The 24,933-nt window shown below is 58.9% G+C and overlaps 1 protein-coding gene across 3 annotated transcripts; it reads left to right on the top strand.

The window, feature by feature from the left end:
- The first annotated feature begins 5,916 nt into the window (after nt 1-5,916).
- Nucleotides 5,917-24,266, top strand: WDR81 (WD repeat domain 81). Of its 3 annotated transcripts, none has more exons than XM_082201649.1 (11): nt 5,917-6,042; nt 7,120-10,815; nt 11,066-11,173; nt 11,846-12,036; nt 14,129-14,319; nt 14,528-14,681; nt 15,180-15,312; nt 15,983-16,672; nt 17,866-18,011; nt 20,155-20,334; nt 22,969-24,266. In XM_082201649.1, the coding sequence occupies exons 2-11, from the start codon at nt 7,179-7,181 to the stop codon at nt 23,290-23,292; spliced, it is 5,754 nt and encodes a 1,917-aa protein (XP_082057775.1). In that variant the 5' UTR covers nt 5,917-6,042; nt 7,120-7,178; the 3' UTR covers nt 23,293-24,266. The 3 variants fall into 3 exon arrangements, with proteins under 3 accessions (XP_082057775.1, XP_082057773.1, XP_082057774.1); XM_082201647.1 differs by having other exon boundaries at nt 5,933-6,042; nt 7,154-10,815; XM_082201648.1 differs by lacking the exon at nt 5,917-6,042 and adding an exon at nt 6,090-6,159 and having other exon boundaries at nt 7,154-10,815.
- The last annotated feature ends 667 nt before the right edge of the window (nt 24,267-24,933 follow it).

Here is a 24,933-nt window from a genome sequence, read left to right as displayed (position 1 = left end):
GGGCACAGAGGCCCTGCTTGGCATGCAGATGGCTCTGTCCCCACTGGGGGCATCTCCAGGTAGGCCTGGAGCCCTGGGAGAGCCACTGCTGCTGGTCCGTGTGGAGCATAAGAGTCTTCTGATGGAGGTGGCCACTAACTACAATGCTCTGCAGAGTTGGGAGGCAGTAAATGCTTCTGAAGGGGTGGCGCTGTGGGTTAAACCACAGAGCCTAGGACTTGCTGATCAGAAGGTCGGCTCCCGTTGCTCAGTCCCAGCTCCTGCCAACCTAGCAGTTCGAAAGCACGTCACAGTGCAAGTAGATAAATAGGTACCGCTCTGGCAGGAAGGTAAACGGTGTTTCCGTGCGCTGCTCTGGTTCGCCAGAAGTGGCTTAGTCATGCTGGCCACATGACCCGGAAGCTGTACGCCGGCTCCCTCGGCCTATAGAGCGAGATGAGCGCCACAACCTCAGAGTGGGTCACAACAGGACCTAATGGTCAGGGGTCCCTTTACCCTTTATCTTTAAATGCTTCTGAATCCTGGTTGCTGGGAACTGCAGGAGGGGAGAAGGCTCTTGCACTCAGGTGCTGCTTGCGGGTTCCCCATTTAGGCACCTGGTTGGTGACAGGGTGCATGAACAGGTGGGCTACTGGCCTGGTCCAGCCTGCGCTTCTGATATTCTTATGACTCAGCAGAAGGCGGCTTCTCTTGGCCCTGTGAGGAAGCAGGCCAGGAAGCCTCAGGAGGGCTGTTGAGAGAGAACTGAGGCCATATGTTTATTCCTCATAAGCTTGACACAGCAGCTTCTGTTTCACCCAAACACACTCACCTCTTCCTCTGGCCTGCCTTGGCAACTTAGTCCCTGGAGGTGACCTGTTACAGAGTGACCAGATGCCCCAGGAGAGACAGGAGCGGGGTGGGGTGGGCACTTTCAAAAGGGACCACCAACTCACTCCTGGCAGATGCAGCTCCTTTCCCTCCCTCACCCAGAAAGTTGCTTCCCCTTGCTTGCCCCCTCCTCCTCTGGGGCAGTCCCTGCGCTCCCCTCCCCAGTCCTGGCTTGCCTCTCCTGTCCTTGCAGGACTCCTGGCCTGCCAAGGCCCCTCCAGACCCTGCCAGAAGCTGCAGAGCGAATCAGGCTTCTGCACATGAGCCAATGCCCCAGCAATGTCAGCTATGTGCCTCCGCCCTTCCTGCGGCATGGGGCCTGACGGAGCCCTGGAGGCAGCTCAGGGTGGCAGGGGCTCCCTTTCCAGCCAGAGAGACAGAGGTGCCCAGGAGTGGTGCCACATGGTGGGTGGCAGGAGAGGCAGAGGGCACCACATCCTGGCTCAGGAGTCTGGCAGGCAGCCCCCCTGGAAGGGGGAGGGTACCCAGGGAGGGCTTTTCTAACCAGGAAATGCCACGCCCTTCCCTTTGGGGCTGGAGGGTCAGGGCAAACCCACGTGGGCAGCAGAGGACCCCACAAGCAGCTCCAGGTTCTCCCGCCAGACCTTGCCTGCATGTGTGAACACAGGTGTAAAGGGCACCATCCTGAGGGATGCCACGTGGGAGGGGGAAAGGCAGCCTCTGCCGGGGCCCCTCCGCCCTCAGCAGCCCTGGGGTGTAGAGGGAGGGAGCCTTGCTTGTCTCACTCTCCAGACATTCCTGGATGAGTCATGGTAGGAGGCGGCAGAGGAATGCTCTGTGGCCACAGGGGCAGCAGCAGAAATCCAGCAGTCGTGGCCTTCGCTCTTCCCATGTCACCTGAAACAGCCCCCCCCATTGGCCTGGAGGGTGTGGGGAGGCCAGAGAGCAGCTGACCCAAGGCTGGAGGCCTGGAGCAAGGGAATTGGCAGCAGAGAGGGGTGAGGAAGGTGGACCTAGGCCCAGGCAGCTGCTTTTGCTGCTGGGGATCCAGGCCCAACCAGGAGGGCTGTGACAGAATCATAGAATTATACAGCTGGAAGGGGGCCCTCCAGGGTCATCTAGTCCAACCCCCTGCGATTCAGGAATGGCAGCTAGAAAGGAATAATAATAATAATTTATTTATACCCCGCCCATCTGGTTGGGCTTCCCCAGCCACTCTGGGCGGCTTCCAACAAAATATTAAAATGGGCAACCCGTGTTTGGAAATCTCCAGTGAAGAAGGCAGGAGGCTTTCCTTGGGGCAAATGGTTTCTGAGCCATCTCAGCCAGAAACCTGGCTCTTCCCGTGGGGATTTCTAAAAGGAAAAAAGAACCAACTCCTCTCCTAGGGAAGGCTGCTGCAGCCGCGGCCCCCTCCGCTTCTGCGTTAGACGAAGGACACGAGGAAGAGGCTCCCACTCCCAGGCTCTCCCCTCGGCCCTGCTCGACGTCACCCATCGCCAGCCCCGTTAGGCGCCCTGCGGCCGCTTCGGGTGCCGGAGCCTTTACGAGCCGCCTCGCCAGCGCCGCTTTCCCGACTGCGGCCTCGGGGCGCCTTTGCGCCATCCTGACCTCCGCAGAACCTCCTCCTGGCCGCCCGGGACTGAAATAGCCGCCGCCGCCGGGCTATGTATAGGCCGCTGCCTCGGGCATCCAGCGGGGACTTACGTAACTCCCCTTGGCCGCCCCTGGCGAGGGCAGCGCAGCATCTCCGGCGCACCTGTGCCAAGGTGAGGGGCGCCCATTCCCGGGGCCGGGCGCCGACCCGTTTCTCTCGAGTCCCCATTGGACAGGGGAGAACTCGGGCAAGGCTGCCCCGCTCACCCCTCCGCGAAGGAGGTTTCTTTTATTCCCATTTCCCGGAGGGGAGACTGAGGCCGAGAGGCGCGCAGCAAATCCCAGGAAGGCGACAGCCACCCTCACCTCCCCCCTGGTGCTTGGCCGTCCCCTCGCAGCCCTCTCCCCCTCGGGCGCCCCTTGCTCAGACCCCTGGCCCGTCTCCGGAGGAGGGAGGGTCATCAGCCGGGCGGACACAGCTAAGAAGCCTCTCCTCTCCCTCCATTGGCCATTTTTACTCCCCCCCCCCGCCTGCTGTGAGAGGAGAAGCTCCTCGGGGGTGGGCAGGAGGGGGCGACTCTTTGCAGCGGCGAGAATGCCGGGCTGGGACCCCTGAGAGACCCCGACTGCAGTTCCTGCTCAGCGTGACCCTGGGCCACGCACGGCCTCTTTCTTAGCCTAACCACCCCCCCCCCGCACAGGGCTGGTTGGGAGGATAAAATCGGAAGGTGGGCTAGAAATAGGAAGAGGGTGACCCGCTGGTGGGTCAAAACTGACCCCTTTCCTGAACCAATCAAAGGTATTTTTCAGTTTTTAAAAAGCAAGCAACTTTCACAAGCGGCGAAAATACATTTTATCCACTGCGCTGTCAGTGGGGAGGCAGGAGAGACTAGAAGAAAAACAAGGGAGCATAAGAGACCCCCGACTTGCTCCTTCAGGGCTCCCCCAAAAGTTCCCCGAAGGAAAACCCCTTTCTCTAAAACATGGCTGGGGCGCCATCTGCTGGCCACAGGGAGATGGTTTTACTTATTTATCTTTCAGGCATTCCTTCCCAGCACATAGGGTTATATTGCTTATCTCTTGCGTTGGTTTTGACCTTTCAAAGCCTCAAACTGCATGGGATAAGAATTTCTCAACAGTTGTTCATCCCACAAAATTATGCTCCTTCCCTCCCCCCACCCACCAATTATTGGATGGTGGTTGATGAGTTATGGAAACAGAGTCTTTCCAGTTGTGGTACCCAAAGTCTGGAATAGCTTTGCAAGAGATATCCTCCTGACCTTGTCTCTGTGGATACTATTCTTTTTTTTTTTAATTCAAAATTATAACAAGACATATTATCCAAAAACATATCATCCTTGTCGCATACATGAAGATGTTTTTCAACTTTTTTGGCAGGTCTTTCCCTACAATCCCCAACAAAAATGCCTCGGGTTTTTAAACAAATGTTAAAATGCTATGAACTAGCCGCTGAATGCCTATAGCCACTGCCAGAGGCCTCTGCGTGCCTATTGCTGGGAAACTAAATTGGGGGGAGCTTGAGTGCTTCCCTTTGGGGGCACCTGGTTGGCCAACGTGAAAGCAGGAGGCTAGGCTAGATGGGTCTCCTTTGGCCTGGTCCAGCAGCCAGGCTCTTGTTATGGTCATATGGAACCTCCAGGTCCACAGGCAGTCTACCTAGACTCCAAGGGATATTTGGCCACTGCGAGGATGGGATGCCAGACTAGTTAGCCCTGCATTGGCCTGATCCAGCTGCCACTGTTATGAAGGATGAGCTATGTGAACTGAGGAGAGTAAGGCTTAGTGTTCATCCTCCCCTGTGAGAGCCAGCTGGCCTCTGAATACCAGTTGCTTGGAATAGCAAACTGGGAGAGCAGCAGCTATGGGGGTCCTGCTGGGGGGCTTCCCAGGAGAGGCATCTGCTTGGTCACCCAAAAATGGTGGAGTGGAAAGTTACCAGGAGGAAGAAGCACGTCAGAATATTGGGAGAGAGCTGGTGTGGTGCAGGGGTGAGAGCAGCAATGGGGTGGGAGTCCATCCACTTCTTCTCAGGGTTGGCGTCTCAGACTAGGCCTGAAGAGACCCGAGATCAGGTGTGATGGGTTCTGCCCCACACAATGGGAGGAGGCCCAATGGGGCTCAGCTGGCTGAGGAATATTGACCTGTCAGTGAAAATTGTTGGGGGGGGGGCTTGGCCCCTACGGTCCCCCAATAGATAGCGCAGCTGCCCAAGATAATAAAACTCAGCAACCAGCCCAACTTGGGCCCATTGCTACCCCTAAATCTAGTCTACCTCTCAGGATTGTTGTGGAGATAATTTGGGGAAGGGGAGGAACAAGAGACACAGCTTTGAACTCTTTGGAGCAACAATTTGCTGTAAATGAATTGCTTTTAGCAGCAGCTGAGATTTGCAGAGTAGTGGGGGCCAGGAAGGCAACCCCCCCCCGCAAGACTACAAGGGCTTCATGCAAAGGTGGCGACTCCCACCCCCACCCTTCAGGTGTTGCTGGACCCACAACTCCCAGCACCATGACCTGCCCATTGGCCATGCTGCGATGGGAGTTGGAGTCCAGCAGGATTTCGGGTGCCCCAGGTGCCCCACCACCCCATAGATCTGATCTTCAGAGAGGGCCCTGGAGTGCTTGTGCAATCCAGGGAGGTCACGACCCGACCTTTGGGAACAAAGGAGAAAGCTTGCAGCAGCCTTTGCCCACCCGCTGGGGCTGATGGGAGTTGCAGTCCAAGGCGCCTGGAGGGGCAAAGTGGGGGGGGGGGCTCGCAGGCTCCTCTTCCTCGCGCAGCCTGCCCACCTTTGCCGGCTGTGTCGCAACAGGCGCCACCCGCCACCGCGGAAAAAGACGAGGGTGGCACCCCAGCAGTTGCCACCAGGAGGCATCGCAGCTCCAGATGCTACAGGGGTGCGGGCGGGGGGGGGGAGAAAGGGGGGCGGGTCTGGATGTTCCTTCCAACCCGCCCACGCACCAAACCCTCGCAAATTCAAAAGAAGGGGGGGGGGTGCCAGCACGGCAGGGAGGGTTTGTGGCTTTTTCAACTTTATAAGGCACAGTGTGGATTGTGACCCGCGTCCATCATTCGGGAAAAAATCGTCAGCACATTTCCTTAACTAGACATCTGATGCGCAGGTGTCGTGATCCCAAAAAGAAAACCTCAAAGCGGTTTACAAAAAGATGAAGCAATAAAATCGAGAATTTTTTACAGCGTTGCTTTAAAACAGATGAAAAGTTAAAATATTAGATTAAATCCCACGGCAATTTCCATCTGGGCGGACTTGAGTAAACATTACTCTTCTCAGCAGCTGCCCAGCGGAATAGTGATATCAAGAGGCAGGAAGTTCCAAATTTACGTAAATGGGACGTAGATTTAGGTCAACTCGCTCCCCGCGCCCGCCTCCCTCTCGCGCGCCCCCGTTCCTCCTTGGCTGCGCGTGCACGCCGCTCCCCCCCCCCTCGGGCCACGTGGAGTTTGTGTCTTTCCCCGGGAAGCGGCGCCACGTGACCGGCGCGTCAGCTGACCCAACATGGCTGGGAGCGGAGCGAGATCGGCCGCCGCCGAGGAAGGCGCCCCCTCGCGCGCCGCCTGAGCCCCGCGCCCCAGGTGAGGCTGCCCCGCCGCCCCTGCTCGGCCCCGAGCCTCGCCCTGCAGCCCTCCCCGCCAGGAAGCGGGGCAGGCGGGCCTCTGAACATGTGCAGAGTGCCTTGCTCGCTGCTGTAGGTAGGGCGGACGCGCCCGGCGGGGAAGGGCCGGGGAGGGAAGGACCCGGGAGGGTACGCCGCTGCCGCGACCCCGGAGCTGAGGGAGGTTGGAGGAGGGGGCCGCCCGGAGTCCGGGCTCGGACCCGCAGCTCGTTTCCCGCGTGGTCCTGGCAGCCCGGTCGCCCGAGCATGTGCAGAGTGGGTTTCCCCTTTCCGCGGGGCAGCGCCGGCGAAGCGCTCCGTCAGCTGACAGTTTGCAGCGCGCGAGGCGCGTGACGCGAGGCAGCCTCGGTCGGGCTGGGCGCTTCCTCACTTCTTCGAAATTACTCGTCAAGGAGCTGGTGACTTTCTCCGGGGCGGGTGGGATCCCTTGGCCTCGTGGGAAGCGGGGTGCTGGGGAGCGAGGTGGGCCTCTGGTCTGATCCTGTCTCTGAGCTCTGCTTGGGCTCAGCTGCCCCTTCTTTGCAAGCAGAAGCTCCCGGGCTCAGTCCCTGGCAGCAAGTCCAGGAAGGGCAGGGAATGGCCCTGGCCTGAAACCCTGCAGGGCTGCTGCCAGTCAGAGCAGGCAGTGCTGAGCTATATGGATGGAGAGACCCATTTATTTGTAGGTCTCTCATGAGACTGGGCAGCCGCTGTTTGGTGAATGGACCAACGGGGTCGGAGCTGGTATCTGGCCGCTCTCTTCCATAGAACCACAGAACTTTTAGAGTTCGGAGGGACCCAAGGGGTCATCCAGCCCAACCCTTTGTTCAAATGGGGCTTGGGTTCAACTGGCGGCTCACAGGCATTCCAACTTTGCCACAGGCCTCTGGCTGTGAGCTGGGATAGCTCAGAGGGCAGAGCATGGGACTCTCAATCTCAGTCCGGGTTGTGGGTTTGAGCATTGCAGGGGGTTGGACTAGATGCCCCTTGTGGTCCCTCCCAATTCTCTGATTCTAGCCATCCACCCCTTCCACAGACGTTCCATGTTCTGCCCCAGTGACCTGTGGCTCTTTGTATCTCCCCCTCCCCAGGGAATGCTGCTGTGCTGCCCCCAGAATGGACACCCTCCTCAGGCAGGTGGAGAAGGACTTGGGCATTGACCGCAGCCAGCTGGCGGCTGCCACGGGGAGCTCCCACGTCATCGCTCTGGTGCCCACCAAGTGGCTGGCTGGCCTGAAGGAGCGGGGGGTGCTGCCCAGCCTGTGCCCGCACCCCGAAGGGCTCAGCGATGTGGAGGTGCGCACCTGCCTCCAGCACTCGGTGCAGAAGCTGCCGTCCGGCTGGACCAGGGTGGAGATCCACGGCCTGAGGAAGGACCGGCTGCGCTACGGGCTGGCTGTGGTGCCTGGCGACCCAAAGGAGCCCCCGGAAACCCTCCATGGCTTCATGCGCCATGTGGCTTCTCAGAACTACCGGAACCTGTGGAGCCAGGCTCACCGCCTTTACGTCCGCCCGTACTGCCACGCGCCCACCCCGCCCACGGCCCCTGCCCTGGAGGTGCTCTGTGGGGCCCTCCAGAGGCTCTACGGCTGCCCCATCGTCCCCGTGGGCAGGGGCGCCCCCTCCTGCACCTCCCCGGCCAAAGAGGGCGGTTGCTCGCCCGGCAGGTGCCCTCCTCTGCGCTGCCCCAGCATCCTCCCGGCGGAGGCCCTGCTGGAGTCCCCGGAGATGTTGTACGTGGTCTTCCCCTACGTCCAGTTCTGCCTCCACGACATCGTGACCTTCAGCCCGGCCAAGCTGACCAACAGCCATGCCAAGCTCCTCTTCATCCTCTTCCAGGTCCTGCAGGCCATGGAGGCCTGCCACCGGGCAGGGCTGGCGTGCGGGGCCTTCTCCTTGCACGACGTGGCCGTGGACGAGAAGCTGTGCGCCCGGCTCAGGGTCCAGCTCCGGGACTACGAGCGGGACGAGGAGGAGGCAGAGGCGGAGGCGGAGGCGGGTAATGCAGGGAGGGACCCGCTGGCGGACGGAGGCGGCATCCCTGCAGCGCCTGGGAAGGGCCTTGGGCACTTGGTCCTGGACTGGGTACACGGGCGCCTCAGCAACTTTGACTACCTCCTGCACCTGAACCGCTTGGCCGGCCGCCGGGCGGGTGACCCCAACTACCACCCGGTCCTGCCCTGGGTGGTGGACTTCAGCACCCGCAATGGCCGCTTCCGGGACCTTCGGAAGTCGAAGTTCCGCCTCAACAAGGGCGACAAGCAGCTGGACTTCACCTACGAGATGACCAAGCAGGCCTTTGTGGCCGGGGGCGGCCTGGGCGGGGAGCAGCCCCACGTGCCCCACCACATCTCCGACGTCCTCTCTGACATCACCTACTACGTCTACACCGCCCGGCGGACGCCCCGGGCCGTGCTGTGCTCCCACGTGCGCTCCCAGTGGGAGCCCAACGAGTACCCGGCCAGCATGGAGCGCATGCAGGGCTGGACGCCGGACGAGTGCATCCCCGAGTTCTACTCGGACCCCGCTATCTTCCGCTCCATCCACCCGGACATGCCGGACCTGGAGGTGCCGGCCTGGTGCGCCTGCCGCGAGGAGTTTGTGGCGGCCCACCGGGCGCTGCTGGAGAGCTGGGAGGTCTCCCAGGACCTCCACCACTGGATCGACCTCACCTTCGGCTACAAGCTGCTGGGCAAGGAGGCCGTCAAGGAGAAGAACGTCTGCCTGCACCTGGTGGACGGCCACACCCACCTGGCCAGCTACGGGGTGGTGCCTCTCTTTGACCAGCCCCACCCCCGGCGCCTGGCGGGGAGCTGTGCCCTCCTCTCCGCCGAAGCCCCACCCATCACCAGGCCCCTCATCCCACCTGTGCAGGAGACGAGAGTCCTGGAAGGGGGTGCCCCCAAGGGCCAGGCCAGCAATGGGGCCGGCAGGCCAGTCGTGGAAGCGGTGCCATGCGAAGGTGTGTGGGCTGGAGGTCGGTTCACGGCGGAGGAGGAGGTGGAGCAGGGGGCGGAGGCGCTGGAGGCCCTCCCTGCGGGGGCAGGCCGGGCCACGGAGCTGCTGCCCGGTCCCCCCGCCCCGCCCCCAGGGATCCCCGCAGAGAGCAAGCACCTCGGCCGCAGCAGGACCAAGGCGGGGGCTCCTCCTGCGGAAGGGCTAGAGGCCAAGATCGTCGTTCCGGAGGGCTGCAACTTCCTGCAGGCCTTGGAGGAGTTGGAGAAGCTGGACGCCTTCCTCCTGAAGGGGCTGCACGCCCAGGTGGGCCGGCCGGAGCAGCGCCAGCCTCCCTTGCCCCCGGGGCCCTCGGACCTCTTCCAGAGAGACATGCAGGCCCTGGGGGTTGTGGTGGCCGAGATCGTCTTTGCCCCGAAGCTGCGGGCGCTGGAGCCCGGGGCGGCCCTGGCGGAGCGCTTCCAGGCGGCTCGGAGGCTGTGCCGCCAGCACCCCAAGGACGTCCCCGCTCCTCTGCAGCACCTGCTGGATACGCTCCTGCGGCTGAGGGTGGCGGATGGGCAGCTCGCCAGGGCGGGGTGGGGGCCGCTCCTCTTTGACTACCCCCCTGTCTGGCAGGGCCTCCCTCCGCCCTGCCCCTGGCAGCTGCGGAGCTCCTTCAGCGCGGTGCTGCCCTTCCCCGCCTACTTCCCGGCTCTGCACCGCTTCATCTCCACCTACCTGTCTCGCCAGGCGGAGGCCGAGGGCCGGGAGCTGGTGTTCCAGCTGTGGCGGCAGCTGGAGGGCGTCCTGGGCAGCATCACCCCCGAGGGCCTGGAGATCCTGCTGCCCTTCGTCCTGGCGCTGCTGTCCGGGGAGCGCACGGCTGTCCACGCCGCCTGGTACCTCTTTGAGCCCATCGCCAGGGCCCTGGGCCCCCGCAACGCCCACAAGTACCTGCTGAAGCTGCTGGTGGGGGCCTACGAAAACCCCCGCTGCCTCCACGGGCGATTCTACCTCTACACCGACTGCTTTGTGGCGCAGCTGATGGCACGGCTGGGCCTGCAGCTCTTCCTCTCCGCCCTCCTGCCCCACATCCTGCAGGTCCTGGTGGGGTCCGAGGGGGCCGCCCCGGAGGAGAACAAGGCCCTGCTGGGGGTGACGGAGGAGGAGGACGACGAGAGCGGCGGGGGCAGTCCCGGGCCCTGCTCCTTTGGGGAGGAGGCCAAGGCGGAGGCAGAGAGGGGCTCGGCCCTGCAGCTGCTGGGCTACATGTCTGGGGTCAGCCTGCACGACCAGGCTGACCTGCCCGAGAGTGAGGACTTCCAGAACGGGCTCTACGTGGCCGAGGCTCTGCGGGGCAGGGAGGAGGAGGAGGAGGAGGAAGAGGCTGCGGCAGCCGAGGAATCCCTCAGCCTGGGCCGCCTGAGCGACAAGAGCAGCGCCAGCGAGGTCTCCCTGGGGGAGGACCGGTCGGCCGCCGACGGGGAGTCCCAGAAGGACAAAGGGAGCCTCAAGTCCCTTGACAGCAGCCAGGACCTGAAGCACAGCGAGGAGGAAGAGGAGGAAGAGCAGGAAGAGGAGCAGCCACCGCAGGAGGAGGAGGAGGAAGACGAGGGCCAGCAGGATGGGGAGGAAGAGCGCGATGACGCCACCACCGTGGTCGCAGAGGAGCTGACGCTCTCCTTGGGACTCAGCGCCTCAGTGGAAGCCAGCCTGGCAGAGGACGATGAGGGCGAGGAGGAGGAGGAGGAGGAAGACCGGGTCGGACGGGGCTTGTTGGACCAGGAGGGGGACAAGGAGAGGAGCATTCTGCTGGGTGAGCCAAGGCTCCTTCCGGGGGTGGGCGGGGAGGGGGGCCTAGTCATTCATTGATTTAAAAAATTGTATACCGCTGTATCATAGTGGATTAGGGTAATATAAGTTATAAGCAAAAGAAGAATTCAAAACAAACCCCAGCAGGGACTGGGGAGGTGCTGGGAGGCCAGGCTGCGCCTGCAAAGGGAGCTCCCTTGGGTGTGGGCAGGGTGCCGCCTAACCGCCCGCTCCCGCCCTCTCTTGTCTCCCAGACACAGCCTGCAAGATGGTGAGGTGGCTCTCGCCCAAGCTGGGCCCCACCACCACCTCCCGCTACGTGGCCAGGAACCTCCTCCGACTCCTGACGTCCTGCTACATCGGTAATTCTTGCCTGTGGGGTTATGGGGCGGGGGGGGGAGGAGGGTGCTTTTCATGGGTCTGGGGGAAGCCTTCTGTTGGAACAAGCTTTGCCAACCTGGTGCCCAAGTGGGCTGGGTGGGGTCTAGAGGGAGTTTAGCCTGCAGAAGAGGAGATAGGAGAGCCGCCTTCCACTGTCTCGAGGGCTGTCACATGGAAGAAGGCGCAAGGTTGCTTTCTCCTCCCCTGGAGGGCAGGACCTCAACAAACAGACTCATATTGCAAGAAAGGAGAGTCCAACTAAACCTTAGGAAAAACTTTCTGAGGTTAAAAACTGTTCAAAGTGGAACAGATTCCCTCTGAAAGTGGTGGACTTGTCTTCACTGGGCTCCAGTTTTCCATCGGCTGCAGCAGCTGGCATGGGCAGCCTGGACAGGGACAGGTGTTAGAGCCCAACAGCCCCACAGGCATTCCCCAGACGGTAGGACTTGAACCAGGAGCATTGAGGGTCTGAGCTGCCCTGGTGTGTGTGTGTGTGGACTCTCCTTCACCAGGGGCGTGTAAGCAGTGGCTGAACTGCTTTCAGGGCTGCTGTCGCAATGGGATTTCCTGCCTTGGGAGTGGGTTGGGCTGGATGACATTTGAGGGTGCCCCTCCCCCCCCACATTCTCTCTCTGCTCTTTCTCCTTCTGCAGGTCCTGGCAGGCAGCAGTTTGTGGCCGGGGCTGAAGAGAGCAGCCCTCTGAGCTCCGGGAACATCTACCAGAAGCGGCTGCTGGTGGGGGACGTGGTGTCTGAGCCGGTGCTGACCTGCCTGGTCCACCTAGCACACCTGTATGGGGAGCCCGTCCTCACCTACCTGTACCTGCCCTATATCAGCTACCTGGTCAGTGTCTCTATCTGAGGGTGACTGTCAGGGCTCCAGGCGTGTCTGTGGGGCCCCTCCACTTTCCCTCTCTCTTCATCTTCCTTGGAGCAAAGTTCCGGTGGCCATCTGCCAGGGATTCTTTAACTGAGATTCCTGCATCGCGGGGGGGTTGGCCTAGATGACCTTGGGGGGTCCTTTCCAGCTCCAGGTTGCTCTGATTCCATCTTGCCTTCTCCTACACCATTGCCATATGCTGCGTCAGACCCCTGGCACAGTCTTGTCCAGACTGACTGGCAGCAATGGCTCTCCAGGGTTTTGGGCAGGGAGTGTCCCTGGGGCTGCCGCTGGGGATTGGAGCTGGGACCTTCTGCATGCCAAGCAGGTGTTCTGCGCTACTGGGCCCTTACCCGGGGCTCTCTCTCATATCCTTCCACTCTAGCACCATTCTTGGACAGCCTGAGCAGCTTGCTGCAGGGAACACAGGATTCTGTTGAAGATTTCAGCAGTCAGAGAAGCTTAGCTTTAAAACAAAGCAGCCCCAGCAGACTCGCCTTCCCAAGTTTCTAGCCCTTATGGCTTTAGGGAGAAGCTGAAATGTGCCTGAGCAGTGCCTGGCGAACTCCCGAGGGCGGGGGGGGGGGAGGGCTGAGCAGAGGAGGGGCCAGCAGGACGGAAGATTGGGCAAATATATGCCAACTAAAATCCTAGATGTCCCCCCCCCCCAACTTCCAAGGAGGGAGTTTGCCTTGCTTTGTGTCCGGGGTGGGGGTGGTGTGGCAGCTCAGGGAGGAATTTCTTTTATTATTATTATTATTTCAAAACCAAAGAAAAATTTGCAAACATCAAATTCAAAATCTATATTCATTTTCTAATATAAGCCTATTACATAGATTACCTAAATTAAAATATTAAAATATTAAAATATAATTGCTCTATGCTTCCCTTTGCTATATGTAAATACAAAGCAATTAACAAATTATATTGTGGGTTCCCATATACCTTCCACTCCCCTTCACCCATGTGTGATCTCAATATTTTACTTCTTCCATCTTGTTGTGTTGTTAGAATTTAATAATTATTCAATTGATTCTGTTATTATTTTCTTGCTTACTCCTGCACGTTTTACACGTTCTCTATTAATATTTCAATTCCGGAACCATATTTCTTCAGGGGGGAGTTTTGTTTCCTCCCCGGCAGCTGCTCTGAAAGGAGAAGCTGACTCATGTTCAGCCTCAGGGGCTCTGACTGCCTTCTGCTCACTCTCTTGTTCTCTCTCTGTGTGGGGAGGTCACACTTTGTATTGGGGGACACTTCCCCATTTTAAATCTTTCCCAACAAGGAGGCTTGTATTCAGCCAAGTCAGGGGAGGGAGCAGCCCCTTCGCTGGGTGGGGGGAGGAGGAGGAGGAGGAGGAGGCCTCTGGGAAGAGCTGTGCTGAGCCTCACAGCAGTGATGTCCAATTGGCGAGGCTGGCACCGAGGGTGAACCACAAAATGGCACCCCCTTCCACTAGGGGCAAAGGGGTGGGTGAAGAACTACATTAGGAACAAGAGGGGAATCAACCGGACGGTTGAAGTGGGAATCCAAAGGCACTGAATCATGCCAGGAGACCCCTGGAGGTGGCAGGTCCAGCCTCCAAGCAGCGCACCACAGCCATTGCGGCCACAGAGGCAGCAGCAGCAGCAGGTGACGCATTCCTTCCTTGGAGACTGGATCTGCTGCCCCTGTGGATCCTGCCCTCTGAGGCAGCCACCTCATCTTGCTCGTGAGTGGGCAAGGCAGGGGTGCAAATGAGGCCATGGTCTGTTTCATGGAGGAGAAGGCTATCCATGGTTGCTTGAGTACCAGGTGCTGGAAAGCACAGGAGGCAAGAGGGCTCCTGTGCACGGATTCTGCTTGCAGGCTTCCCCCAGGGGTTGTACTAGATGACCCTGGAGTCCTTTCCAAGTCTACCACTCTATGATTTTTCTTAAGTTCCATAGGAAAGGCAAGGATTTTAAGGTGGGGTTTGTCCCCAGCCCTACCTCCTGGGGATTGACCTGAGGACCTTCTGCATGCCAAGCAGGCGTTCTGCCGCTGACCCACGTGGGACCTCCTTTCCCTCTTCCAGGTGGCTCCTGGGGGCGGAGCAGGCGTCGTCCGGCTGAACAGCCGCAAGGAGGCCGGGCTCCTGGCCGCCATGACGCTCACCCGCAAGATTGTCGTCTACCTCTCGGACACCACCCTCATGGATATCCTGCCCAAAATCAGCCAGGAGGTCCTTCTGCCTGTCCTGGGCTTCCTCACCTCGGCCACCATCAGGTGAGAGGCTGGGGCGACAGACCCCCCCTGGCATGGAGCAGGAGAGGGACCTGTCCCAGGCATCCCTCTCTGGAGGCGCTGGCTGGGGGAATCCTGCAGCCCCTGCAGTGCCCCCCCCCTGAGCCCTTGTGGGGGAGACTGGGCGGTGTGTGCTGGGATGTCTCTCTTGGGCACCCTTCTTGGCTGACGCCCCACCCTCCCCCTGCAGCTTCCCCAGCGGGGCCCAGGCCCGCGTCGGCTTGTGCCTCAAGACCATCGGCCTCGTGGCGCTGGTTTGCTTGCGGATCGGGTCGGAGATGGTGCAGCAGCACCTCAGCCAGACGCTCCGGACGTTCTTCGAGACGTTTTCGCTGCTGGAGCAGGTGAATCGGGAAGGGAGGGCAGAAGGGCGGGGAGTTTTTTCGGCCTCTGATGGGGGGGGGGGAGAGAGAAGGACCCCTGGCTCTGGCAAGACTTGAACTCGTGGCACGTGGAAGTAGGGTGGAAGGGGTTCTTTCTCATAAGAGGCATCAGGTCAACCCAGGAGACGTTTCTCAGGCCACAAACGTCCCGAAAGTGATCTTTCCTCTGTAGAGCCAAAATGGTCTTATTCGCTGTACGGATCATATCTAGGGAGCCTTGGTGGCAGAGGTTGGGGAGAAACAAACACTGGGTTCCAGTTTCTACAATGCTTTCATGGGGTTCCTTCCAACTCTACAGTTCTATGAAAAGTGCAGGCAGGGGGGAAATGGCCTCTTCCAAAATGCAGTGCTGTTCTCAGGGCGGCTGTTGGCGCTGGGTGGGAATCCTCTCCCAGAGGTGGGTGCCAGCAAGGCGGAGGTTTGTCTGACTGGTTCCCTCCTCCCCCCCCCCCCGCCCAGGGTGTGACACAGGAGTTGCCTGCCCTGCCGACGAGGCTGCTGCCCCCGGACCCGTCTGCTGTGTTGGAGCTGCAGAAGGTTTTCAGCCTAGAGATGGCTTACATCACCTTTGTCCCCTTCTCCTGCCTGCTAGGTATGGCGTGTGGCTTGTCTCTTCTCCCCTGCTCTCTCCCGATCCGTGTCTCTCTTTTGTGCTCTTGCAGACACATGCATGCGCACACGCTCTGCACCTTCTCAAATGGCTCTGGGTGCGAGTCTCGGGCAGCAGACCCAACAGCGAGTCTTGAGGCACCTTGAAGATCGGCCCAGCCTGTGCCCACCTGGTGCCCTCCAGCTGTATTGGGCTGCAGGGATTGGGGGTGGCCAAGTTGCCCAAAACATTGGGAGGGTGGCAGGCTGGCAAAGCAGAAAGGTATAAGTGTGTGTTTTTCCCCATCTCCTTGTGATGACCTGAAGGCCCCTAAGGAACATCCATTCTTCCTTTTGGACCCTGGACATCTTGAGGCAGTGAGTTCCACAGGTTAATTTACAGCAGTTTGAATAACCTTTTTTATTCTAGAACTGCATGGGAGAGGGAGAAAAACATCTCCTTGCTTCCTGTCTCCAACCTGTGTACAATTTTTATAAATCCCTCCGACTGTTTCTCTCCCTCCTTTTTAAAAACTTGACAAGCCCCAGACTCTGTTGCCTTCGCGGCTCCTTGATCCCGTTGCGCTTGGTGAGGAGAGGCCTTGGCGCTGCCTGGCCTGGCGCGGGGCCTGGATCCATAGCCAGAGCTCTCCCCCTTCCTCCCTTCTCTGCAGGCGACGTCATCCACACCCTCGTCCCCAACCACGCGCTGGTCGGCCGGCTGGCCGGACTCTACCTGGAGAGCATCAGCCCCCGAGGCCTGGCTTCCCAGAGCCAGGATGCGGCCGCGCCAGGCCCGGGGTCCTTGGAGCAAAGCGCCCTGGGCGCGGACCCCTCCTCCGGCCCCTGCGAGGACACCCACTCTGGGACTTTTGGGAGCGTCCTGGTGGGCAACCGCATCCAGGTCCCCACGGAGGCCCAGCAGGAGGCCTCGGGGAGCCCCGGCGGCTTCTGCCCCACGGCGGGGCGCCGGGAGGAGGGGGAGGCGCTGAAGCAGGAGCTGCACCGCAGCGCCCACCACCTCTGCGGCAACTGGCTGGCCTACTGGCAGTACGAGATCGGGGTGAGCCAGCACGACGCCCGCTTCCACTTCCACCAGATCAAGCTGCAGAGCTTTGTGGGCCATGCGGGGGCCATCAAGTGCCTGGCCCCCCTGGGCGGGGAAGACTTCTTCCTCAGCGGCAGCAAGGACAAGACGGTGCGCCTCTGGCCCCTCTACAACCGGGGGGACGGCACCCGCGAGGAGGAGCCCCGCCTGACCTACGGGCAGCACAAGAAGTCCGTCTTCTACGTCGGCGCCCTGGAAGCCCCCCAGCACGTGGTCAGCTGCGACGGCACCGTCCACATCTGGGACCCCTTCACTGGTGAGGCGGGGGGGGGGGCTTGGCCGGGCCGCAGGAGTGTGGCCCCCTGTGGCTGGGTGATGTAATAATAATAATAATAAATTTTATTTACTGTATTTTTTTCTCTATAAGATGCACCTAATTTTTGGAGGAGGAAAACAAGAAAAAAAATATTCTGAAACCCAGAAGCCAGAACAGCAAGAGGGACCTGGCTTCTGGGATAGCCTCTTGCTGTTCTGGCTTAGCTGCGCGAAGCCTCTTCAGGGCAGAGGGATGAAGGCTCCCCCAAGAACTGCGCTCCCTTTAAAGAGCCGCATGGAGCATGTGTGGGGCTCTGGGGGGCTTTTCCCCAAGAAGGGCAGCCCTTCTCCCTCCTCAGGGAAAAGCCCCCAAGAGCCGCACACACGCTCCGCACAGCTCTTTAAAGGGAGTGCTGAACAGAGCCTCCCACATGCAGTACCTCCATAAGACACACACACACATTTCCCTTATTTTTTAGGAGGGGAGAAGTGCATCTTATAGAGCAAAATACGGTATACCCCGCCCTCCCCAGCCAGAGCTGGACTGAGGGTGGCGAACACCAGTAAAATTACGGTAAATACATAATAGGGGGGGAAGAACAAAACAAAAAAACCTCCACTTTAAAATGCAGCCCCGTTTTAAAAGAAGCCGATAGATCAAAACCATAAGGGGAGGGAAACATAAGGGTCAGACTGAGTCCAAACCAAAGGCCAGGCGGAACAGCTCTGTCTTGCAGGCCCTGTGAAAAGATGTCATGTCCCGCAGGGCCCTAGTCTCTTGGGACAGAGCGTTCCACCAAGTTGGGGCCAGTACAGTGGTACCTCTGGTTATGAACTTAATTCGTTCTGGAGGTCCGTTCTTAACCTGAAACTGTTCTTAACCTGAGGTACCTTAGCTAATGGGGCCTCCCGCTGCCGCCACACAATTTCTGTTCTCATCCTGAAGCAAAGTACTTAACCTGAGGTACTATTTCTGGGTTAGTGGAGTCTGTAACCTGAAGCGTCTGTAACCCGAGGTACCACTGTACTGAAAAGGCCCTGGCCCTGGTTGAGGGAAAGCGGGGCTTGGAGCCCCTTGGGAATACACATGTGCCAGGAGGAAAACATGCCAGAGGTGGATTTGGGGCAGCACCACCGGCTCTGGAGCCAGCTGCCCCTTTCGCCCCCTCTGAACAGGCTGTCTCTCTCTTGCAGGCAAAGTCATCCGCACGTTTGAGGCACCTGACTGCAAAGTGCCCATCACGGCGGTGAGTGCCATGCCGCCTCCCTACACCAGCATCAGCATGGCCAGCGCCGACTCGGTCCTGCGCTTCATCGACCACCGGAAGCCGGGACTCCAGGTACTCTGCTTTAGTCAGCGGAGGTGGGGGACATTTCCCACTCCCCATTGGGCATGACTGTGAAGAGGAGGCCGTAGCCTTGGGACAGAGCAGCTGCCCTGGTCCAGCTTCCCACTGAAAAGGGTCTGAGAGCAGGCGGTGGTTTTCTCTTCCACAGACACCAGGGAGCCAGTACAGGCAACTCCCAATTTATGCAGCAGTTACGTTCCAAAGAATCGCATGCTCATGTGAAATTGCATACTGTATTTTTCGCCCCATAGGGCGCACCGGCCCATAGGGCGCACCTAGGTTTTTGGGGGGAAAATAAAGGGGGGGAAATTATTTTTCCCCAGGCGTGGGGCTGGGGCGGGGGAAGCCCGAGCTTCCCCCGACCCCAGCCCCCAAGAACAGGCAGCTCTCCGCAAGCCGTGGGAGCCCGGCGTGAAGTCGCGCCAGGCTCCCACAGCTTGCGGAGAGCTGCGCGAAGCCCGGGGCACGCTCCGCTTTGCGCCCCGGGTTTCGGGAATCAGGCTGCTATCCGCAAGCCTAGGGAGTCCAGCTGCGGGCTCCCCAGGCTTGCGGATAGCTTCCTGAAGCCTGGAGAGCAAGAGGGGTCGGTGCGCACTGACCCCTCTCGCTCTCCAAGCTTCATCGAAAGCCTGCATTCTCCCCATTGGACGCACACACATTTCCCCTTCATTTTTGGAGGGGTGAAAGTGCGTCCTATGGGGCGAAAAATACGGTATGTTTGAAGCACCATTGGAAAAGCCTGCCAGCACTCTGTTCCACCCCTTTTGATGATTAATGAATTTTATTATTACGGTCACAGACCAGTTCCGGGTCACTTACAATATCAGGAAAATCATAAAACACAACAGGAATACATTGAATTGGGTATAACAGAGACAATTCAGATATAGCGGCAGTTAAAAAAAATATTAAATATTGATCACTAAAATATAACCTAAAATTATCATTTAAAACCTTAAGCATTTTTGTAGTACAGCTTTTTCCCTAAGTTTTATGACAGGCCCCCTTTTGATGATGTTTTTGGGTCGTTCCGAGCTTGGATGGACACATGTAAATGTTGTGTCGTTGCCTGTACTGCCAGGACTGAGCTGGAGAGAGAAAGGCAGACGGCAGCTCAGAATAACAGCCTTGTTGAGTCCAGTCCAGCTCCCTGTAATGTCAGAATCACAACAGCAGCATCTCTGGCCGATGGCCAGCCACCTTGACGGGACTTTCGGAAGAACGTCTTGGTGGTCAGAGCTGCTCAAAAACCTCCCGCGAATGAGGGGGCACCACCTTCCAAGGGACTCTGTCCCGCTGCCAAACAGCTCTTAGGAAGTTCTTTCTAATGTTCTGCCAGAATCTTTCTTGCCATTTGGTATCTGTTGGCTTGGCTCCTGCCCTCCAGAACAGCAGAAAACAAGCTTGCGCCACCTTCCATGTGGCAGCCCTTCGGAGATTGGAAAATGGCTCTCATGTCACCTCTGAGTCTCTTTTCCGGGATCCCTCAGCCGCTTCCCTATGGGATCTGTCACTTGGAGACAAAACATCTGCTTTGCATGTAGGTCTCTGGTTCACTCCCAGCCTGCAGGAAAAGTGTCAGGTGATGGGAAAGACCCTCCCTTGCCTGAGGCCCTGGAGAGATGCTTCCAGTCAGAGCAAGCAGCACTGGACCAGATGGACCAGTGCCCTGTGACGGTGGGCCTGGGGGCTGGAGGGCGCCCCACATTTATCTGGGAGTCATGAATTCTGACCCCAAGCGACAACTTTGGGAGTTGGGAGGCCCCCAGCTTGCAGGCAGGAGGTCCCCAATCCAGCCCCACACCAGTCCCCTCACTTGCAAAGGGGGCCACGTGGCAGGTGCTGGGAGGGTCTCCCTTTCCCTGGAGGGCCAAAGGGAGAGAGGAGCGCCTGACGTGGTTTTGAAGCATCTTCCCCTGGTCCTCTGAGGCAGAGCAGTGGCCTTGCAGGCAGAAGGTCTCAGGTCCAATCCCTGATGGCAGCATTGGAGAAATGCGGGGGGGGGGACCCTGGAGAGCTGCTGCTGCTGCTGCCAGTCAGAGCAGGTGACGCCGAGGGAGAATTGCCGCAGGTTCTGACGGGGAGTGAGGCTGCTTCTGACGCCCCTCTGCCTCCCCTCCTTCTGTGCCCCCAGCATGAATTCCGCCTGGCCTGTGGGGCCAACACTGGCCTGGTCCGCTGCCTGGCCGTCAGCCCCAGTGGCCGGAGCGTGGTAGCCGGCTTCTCCTCCGGCTTCATGGCCCTGCTGGACACCCGGACAGGCCTCATCCTGAAGGTGTGGCCAGCGCACGAGGGAGACATCTTGCAGATCAAGGTAAGGGGCTGGGCTGGAGGGGTTCGTTTGGATGCATCCCCCCCCCGCCTCGTTCGTCTCGAAGGCAAATTCGTTTACCTTTCAAATGCTGGCTAAAACTAGGGACCATCCTGTCGTAAGAACCCAAGAAGAGCCTTCTGGGTCAGGCACATCTAAGCAACCTCCTGTGGTCAACCAAGTTTATGAAATAAAAGCCAGGAATTAGGAGGTGTGGGAGGACATCCCAGCCCCATGGGCACCACCCTGGGGGGCCCAGATTGCCTCTCCTGGTCTGACCTAGATGCCTTTTCACTCTCGCTCGGAGACCGGCTGCCCCCCTTTCCCCACTGCTGCCCAGCAGACAGCTGAAGATTCCCTTCTGTGGGTCCAAAGCATCGCCTGGTCTCTTGGGCGCTGGGCCAAGGGGCTCAGGTTAAGGGAGCGGAAGTAGCCAGGCTGAGGCCTGCTCTCTGTACAGGGAAATGCTCTGCATGGGGGGGGGGGCTTGTCTGCTTTCGTGTCTCCAATGCATTCCCAGATTGCACACTGGAGAAACCGGGGGATCTGGTATTGCAGTGTTGCACACAGACAAACAAAAGCCCTGCCTCCAGCCTTCCTGATTCCAGAGTGGAGGGCGGTCGCATGTGAGCAATACCTTGTGGAAGGCGTCCGGTTGTGGAGCGGCTTGTACTGCGTGGGTGTGGGAGTGGGGTCAGGGCATTGGGGGTTTGGCCGGTTGTCCCCTCTGTTGATCCTTCTCTGGGGGCCATTTCTGAGCTGGTGGGAGGAGGACAAAGGTCTTGTGTGCCAGAGGCGGGGAAGGCAAGAATGTGTGCGTGCTGGCGGTCCCTGCTTTTCCCCCTTAGCACTGGCCGGCTGCCCCCATCTGAATGGCTAACCCTTCTCCCTATTTGCCTGCTCCCTGGGCTGCCCTCCATGTCCTTCACCCAGAGCCAAACAACCCAGCTGCTTGTGTTCCTCCGCTGACGGGAGGCCCTGGGCCACAAAGCGCCACTGGCAGCTCCCAGGGACTGCTGCTGTCAGGACTGGGCTGCCAGTGCCGAAAGAGGCTGGCTGGGACCCATACGCACACCCTTCTTCCTTGGCTAGGTGGGGCATCTGCATCCTGTGGGGCAGCAGGGCCAGCCCGCCCACTCGCACTTGGACTTTCAATGCACTTTATGTGGGGCTACCTTTGAAGGTGACCCGGAAACTACAACTAATCCAGAATGTGGCAGCCAGACTGGTGACTGGGAGCAGCTGCCAAGACCATATAACACCGGTCTTGAAAGACCTACATTGGCTCCCAGTACGTTTCCGAGCACAATTCAAAGTGTTGGTGCTGACCTTTAAAGCCCTAAACAGCCTCGGTCCAGTATACCTGAAGGAGCGTCTCCACCTCCATTGTTCTGCCCAGACACTGAGGTCCAGCTCCGAGGGCCTTCTGGCGGTTCCCTCGCTGCGAGAAGCGAAGTTACAGGGAACCAGGCAGAGGGCCTTTTCGGTAGTGGCACCCGCCCTGTGGAACGCCCTCCCACCAGATGCCAAAGAGAAAAATAACTACCAAACTTTTAGAAGACATCTGAAGGCAGCCCTGTTTAGGGAAGCTTTTAATGTTTAATAGGTTGTTGTATTTTAGTGTTTTGTTGGAAGCCGCCCAGAGTGGCTGGGGAAACCCAGCCAGATGGGCGGGGTATAAATAATAAGTTGTTATTATTATTATTATTATTATTATTATTATTATTATTATTAGGCAGGCTGCCTTGGGTGGCAGATGCTGAAGGCGGTATCCCACAGGCACCCTGCTGCCTCTGCTGCCAGCGGCACTGGATTCCGGCAGAATGTTGCCCAAATCTCCCGTGATCTTGCTGGAGACTGCTGCTGCTGTAGGCAAGGGAGGCTTGGGCATGTTCTGGCTTTGCCTCAGGCGGCAAAATGTGATGTGCAACCCCTGTGAGGCAGCCCCCTGGTCCTTCGCAACCGATTCTGCATTGGGAGGGGTGGCCTTTGGGAAGGCCCTCCCCCCAGGCAGTGAGATGCCCGTGGCGGGCTCTGGTTTTGCCACACTTGCTGGAGAGCACGCTGAGAAGGGTGGAGAAGCTGGCACCCCTGGAGTCCTCCACGGGTGGGGGGGGTGGGTGAGCCCCCCAGTTAGTGCTGGGGCTGAATACTAGCCAGGGCTCCTGCCTGGGGCACAGGAAGTGAAATTATTTATGTCATAAAATTCATTCACCGCTTGATTGTTAAAAAAGAAAGAAAAGCAAATCATGAAAAATCTGCAAGTTCTTTAAAACATACAGAAACCTAAAATACTAAAACGGATTAAAATTACCACAACTTTCTGGGCCATCTTGTCTGAAGGTGAATGTTCCGTGCTGGAAAGAGGAGAGTGCAGGTGTCTGCCTCATATCCATAGGCAGGGAGTTTCAAAGAAGTCGAGTGGGCATATGGAGGGGAAGGTGATCTTGCTGGGTAAGGAAGAGTGCCTTGAGGCATGTGCAAAGGGCCTTTCCCATGCCACTTTGTAAAGCAGGATTCAGTGGTGGGCTGCATCTCCCCTTCGCATCAAAGGACTGCTGCCCTCCACGTTCTGGGTGGGGTTCCTGGGTGTGGGCCGAGATGCCCCTGAGCTGATGGGTGATGTTTCCCCCACAGGCCATGGAGGGCAATGTGCTGATCAGCTCCTCCTCCGACCACTCCTTAGCCATCTGGAAGGAGCTGGAGCCGAAGCCCCTGCACACCTACAAGCCGGCCTCCTCGGAGCCTATCCACACCTTCGACCTCTACGGCAATGAGGTGGTGGCCGGGACCGTGGCCAACAGGATCAGCGTCTACGCCCTGCAGGAGGCGCTGCTCCCCAGCGTCACCAAGCTCAGCTCCGAGAACTTCCGGGGCACCCTCACCAGCCTGGCTGTCCTGCCCACCAAGTGCCAGCTCCTGCTGGGCTCCGACAACGGCACCGTCCGGCTCCTGGCGTAGCCCCGGCTCTCTCCTCCCTTCTGGGGACGGGGGCAGAGCCCCTTTGTGGGGGGACTGGGGGTGGGTGAGAGAGGGGGCAGGGATCTTCGAGGAGACCTCCGTTCCCGCTTTGACTCTCTGCAAGCAGGCTGCTGGGCAGCCAGAGGCCCCAATCCTCTCATCACCGTATGTGCCTGACTCTCTTTGGGAAGTGGGGTGGGCATTCCCTGAGGAACCCACGGAAGGCGGCAGCTTTGGTGCCCTCTTCCACCGCCCCTCTCCAACGCAGCATTCCTGTTCTTGAACTTTTCCAATTGAGGGAGAACCCTTCCTCTGCTGTGTTGTGTGTGTTGCACAAGACTTCTTCTGTCCTCCTGGCTCCCCCCATCCATCCCATATGCGTCTCCTCTCCCCACCCTGCAAGAGCTGGCCTCCGTTCAAAGAGAGAAGGCTTTGCACCTGGACGGCGGCATCACCTGGGCACCGAGGGCTCCTCCAGTTGGACTATGGAGAGTGCCTTCTCTCCACCCTGTGGAGAATGGTCCTCATGTGGTGCTTGGAGAAGTGGAACCCTCAGAACCTCCTCCTCCTCCTCCTCTGGGAGGGGGGCTGCCTCTTTCCTGGCTGACCAGCCCTTGCAGATGCCCTTGGCACCCAGTTCTCCCGTCTCCCTGTCTTTGCTCAAGCCCAGTGGGGATGCAAACACACACACACACACACAGACTGAGTGGTCCAACTGCCCTGGCACCTTGAGCACTTGGTGCCACGTTCTGTCTCGCTCTGCCTGTCCTCCTGGAATGATATTTTCCCCCTGGGGTGGGAGTGGCAGGGAGGCAGCTTGTGGGAAAACCCCCCACCCAGGCAAGGGTCAGCACACCTGTGCAAGTGCTTGCCCCCTTTTCCTGGGGGGAGGGGAGCAGACCCCCCCTTTGCTGATTAACTGATTGCAATAGATTATATATATACATATTCTAATAAACACCCTGGAGCTCGCAGTTGCCTTCTCTCTCTGTGTGGCATGAATTTGGTGCCCTGCTGCTGCTTCCTTCTCTCCCCCCCCCCCGTCTCCTCCATGAGGGACAACAGGGCGCCACAAAAGGGCCAAGATGTTCCAAAACTTTCTGTGGTGACTCAAAAGTTAATCTGTGCCAGATAGTGAGACAGCCTGGCTATTTATTTATTTAGTAAGTGTATGTCCGGTCCCTGGTAAGAAACAAACACACCAGATAGTGAAGGTGATGAGTGCCCTCTAGGCAAGGCAAAGCTGCCATTCCTGACTTCAGGGGGTTGGACTAGATGACCCTTGGGGTCTCTTCCAGCTCCACAATTCCATGACGTTGATTTCAAAGGAGGCCTCGAAAGGCCAAGCAGGGAGGAATTATTAGGGTAGCATTCAGCTAAGTTTTGCAGGGAGTAGACCTCCTAGAAATCACTGGACTTCACTTGGGCCTGCTCCTCAATTTCTCCCAAGGCAGGCCGCTTGTTCAGCTGCCGCCGCCTGGCCCAGCTCTGGTTTTCAGGGGGGGGGGAGTGCATGTCCCTTTGCATGCAGAGTTTCGAGAGTCGTCTTTCCCTTCCTTGCTGCCCCCTCCCCAGATGCCTGTGCTTTGGCCAGGATCCAGCGGGTGGCTGCTTGAGGGCTGGGTAGTCCCAGGTGGGCCG

The sequence above is a fragment of the Podarcis vaucheri genome (assembly GCF_965113315.1).
Source record: "Podarcis vaucheri genome assembly, chromosome: 15".
Classification (NCBI taxonomy): Eukaryota; Metazoa; Chordata; class Lepidosauria; order Squamata; family Lacertidae; genus Podarcis; species Podarcis vaucheri.
The sequence above is the reverse complement of the archived record's forward strand: the minus strand, read 5'-3'. Positions and strand labels throughout refer to the sequence as shown.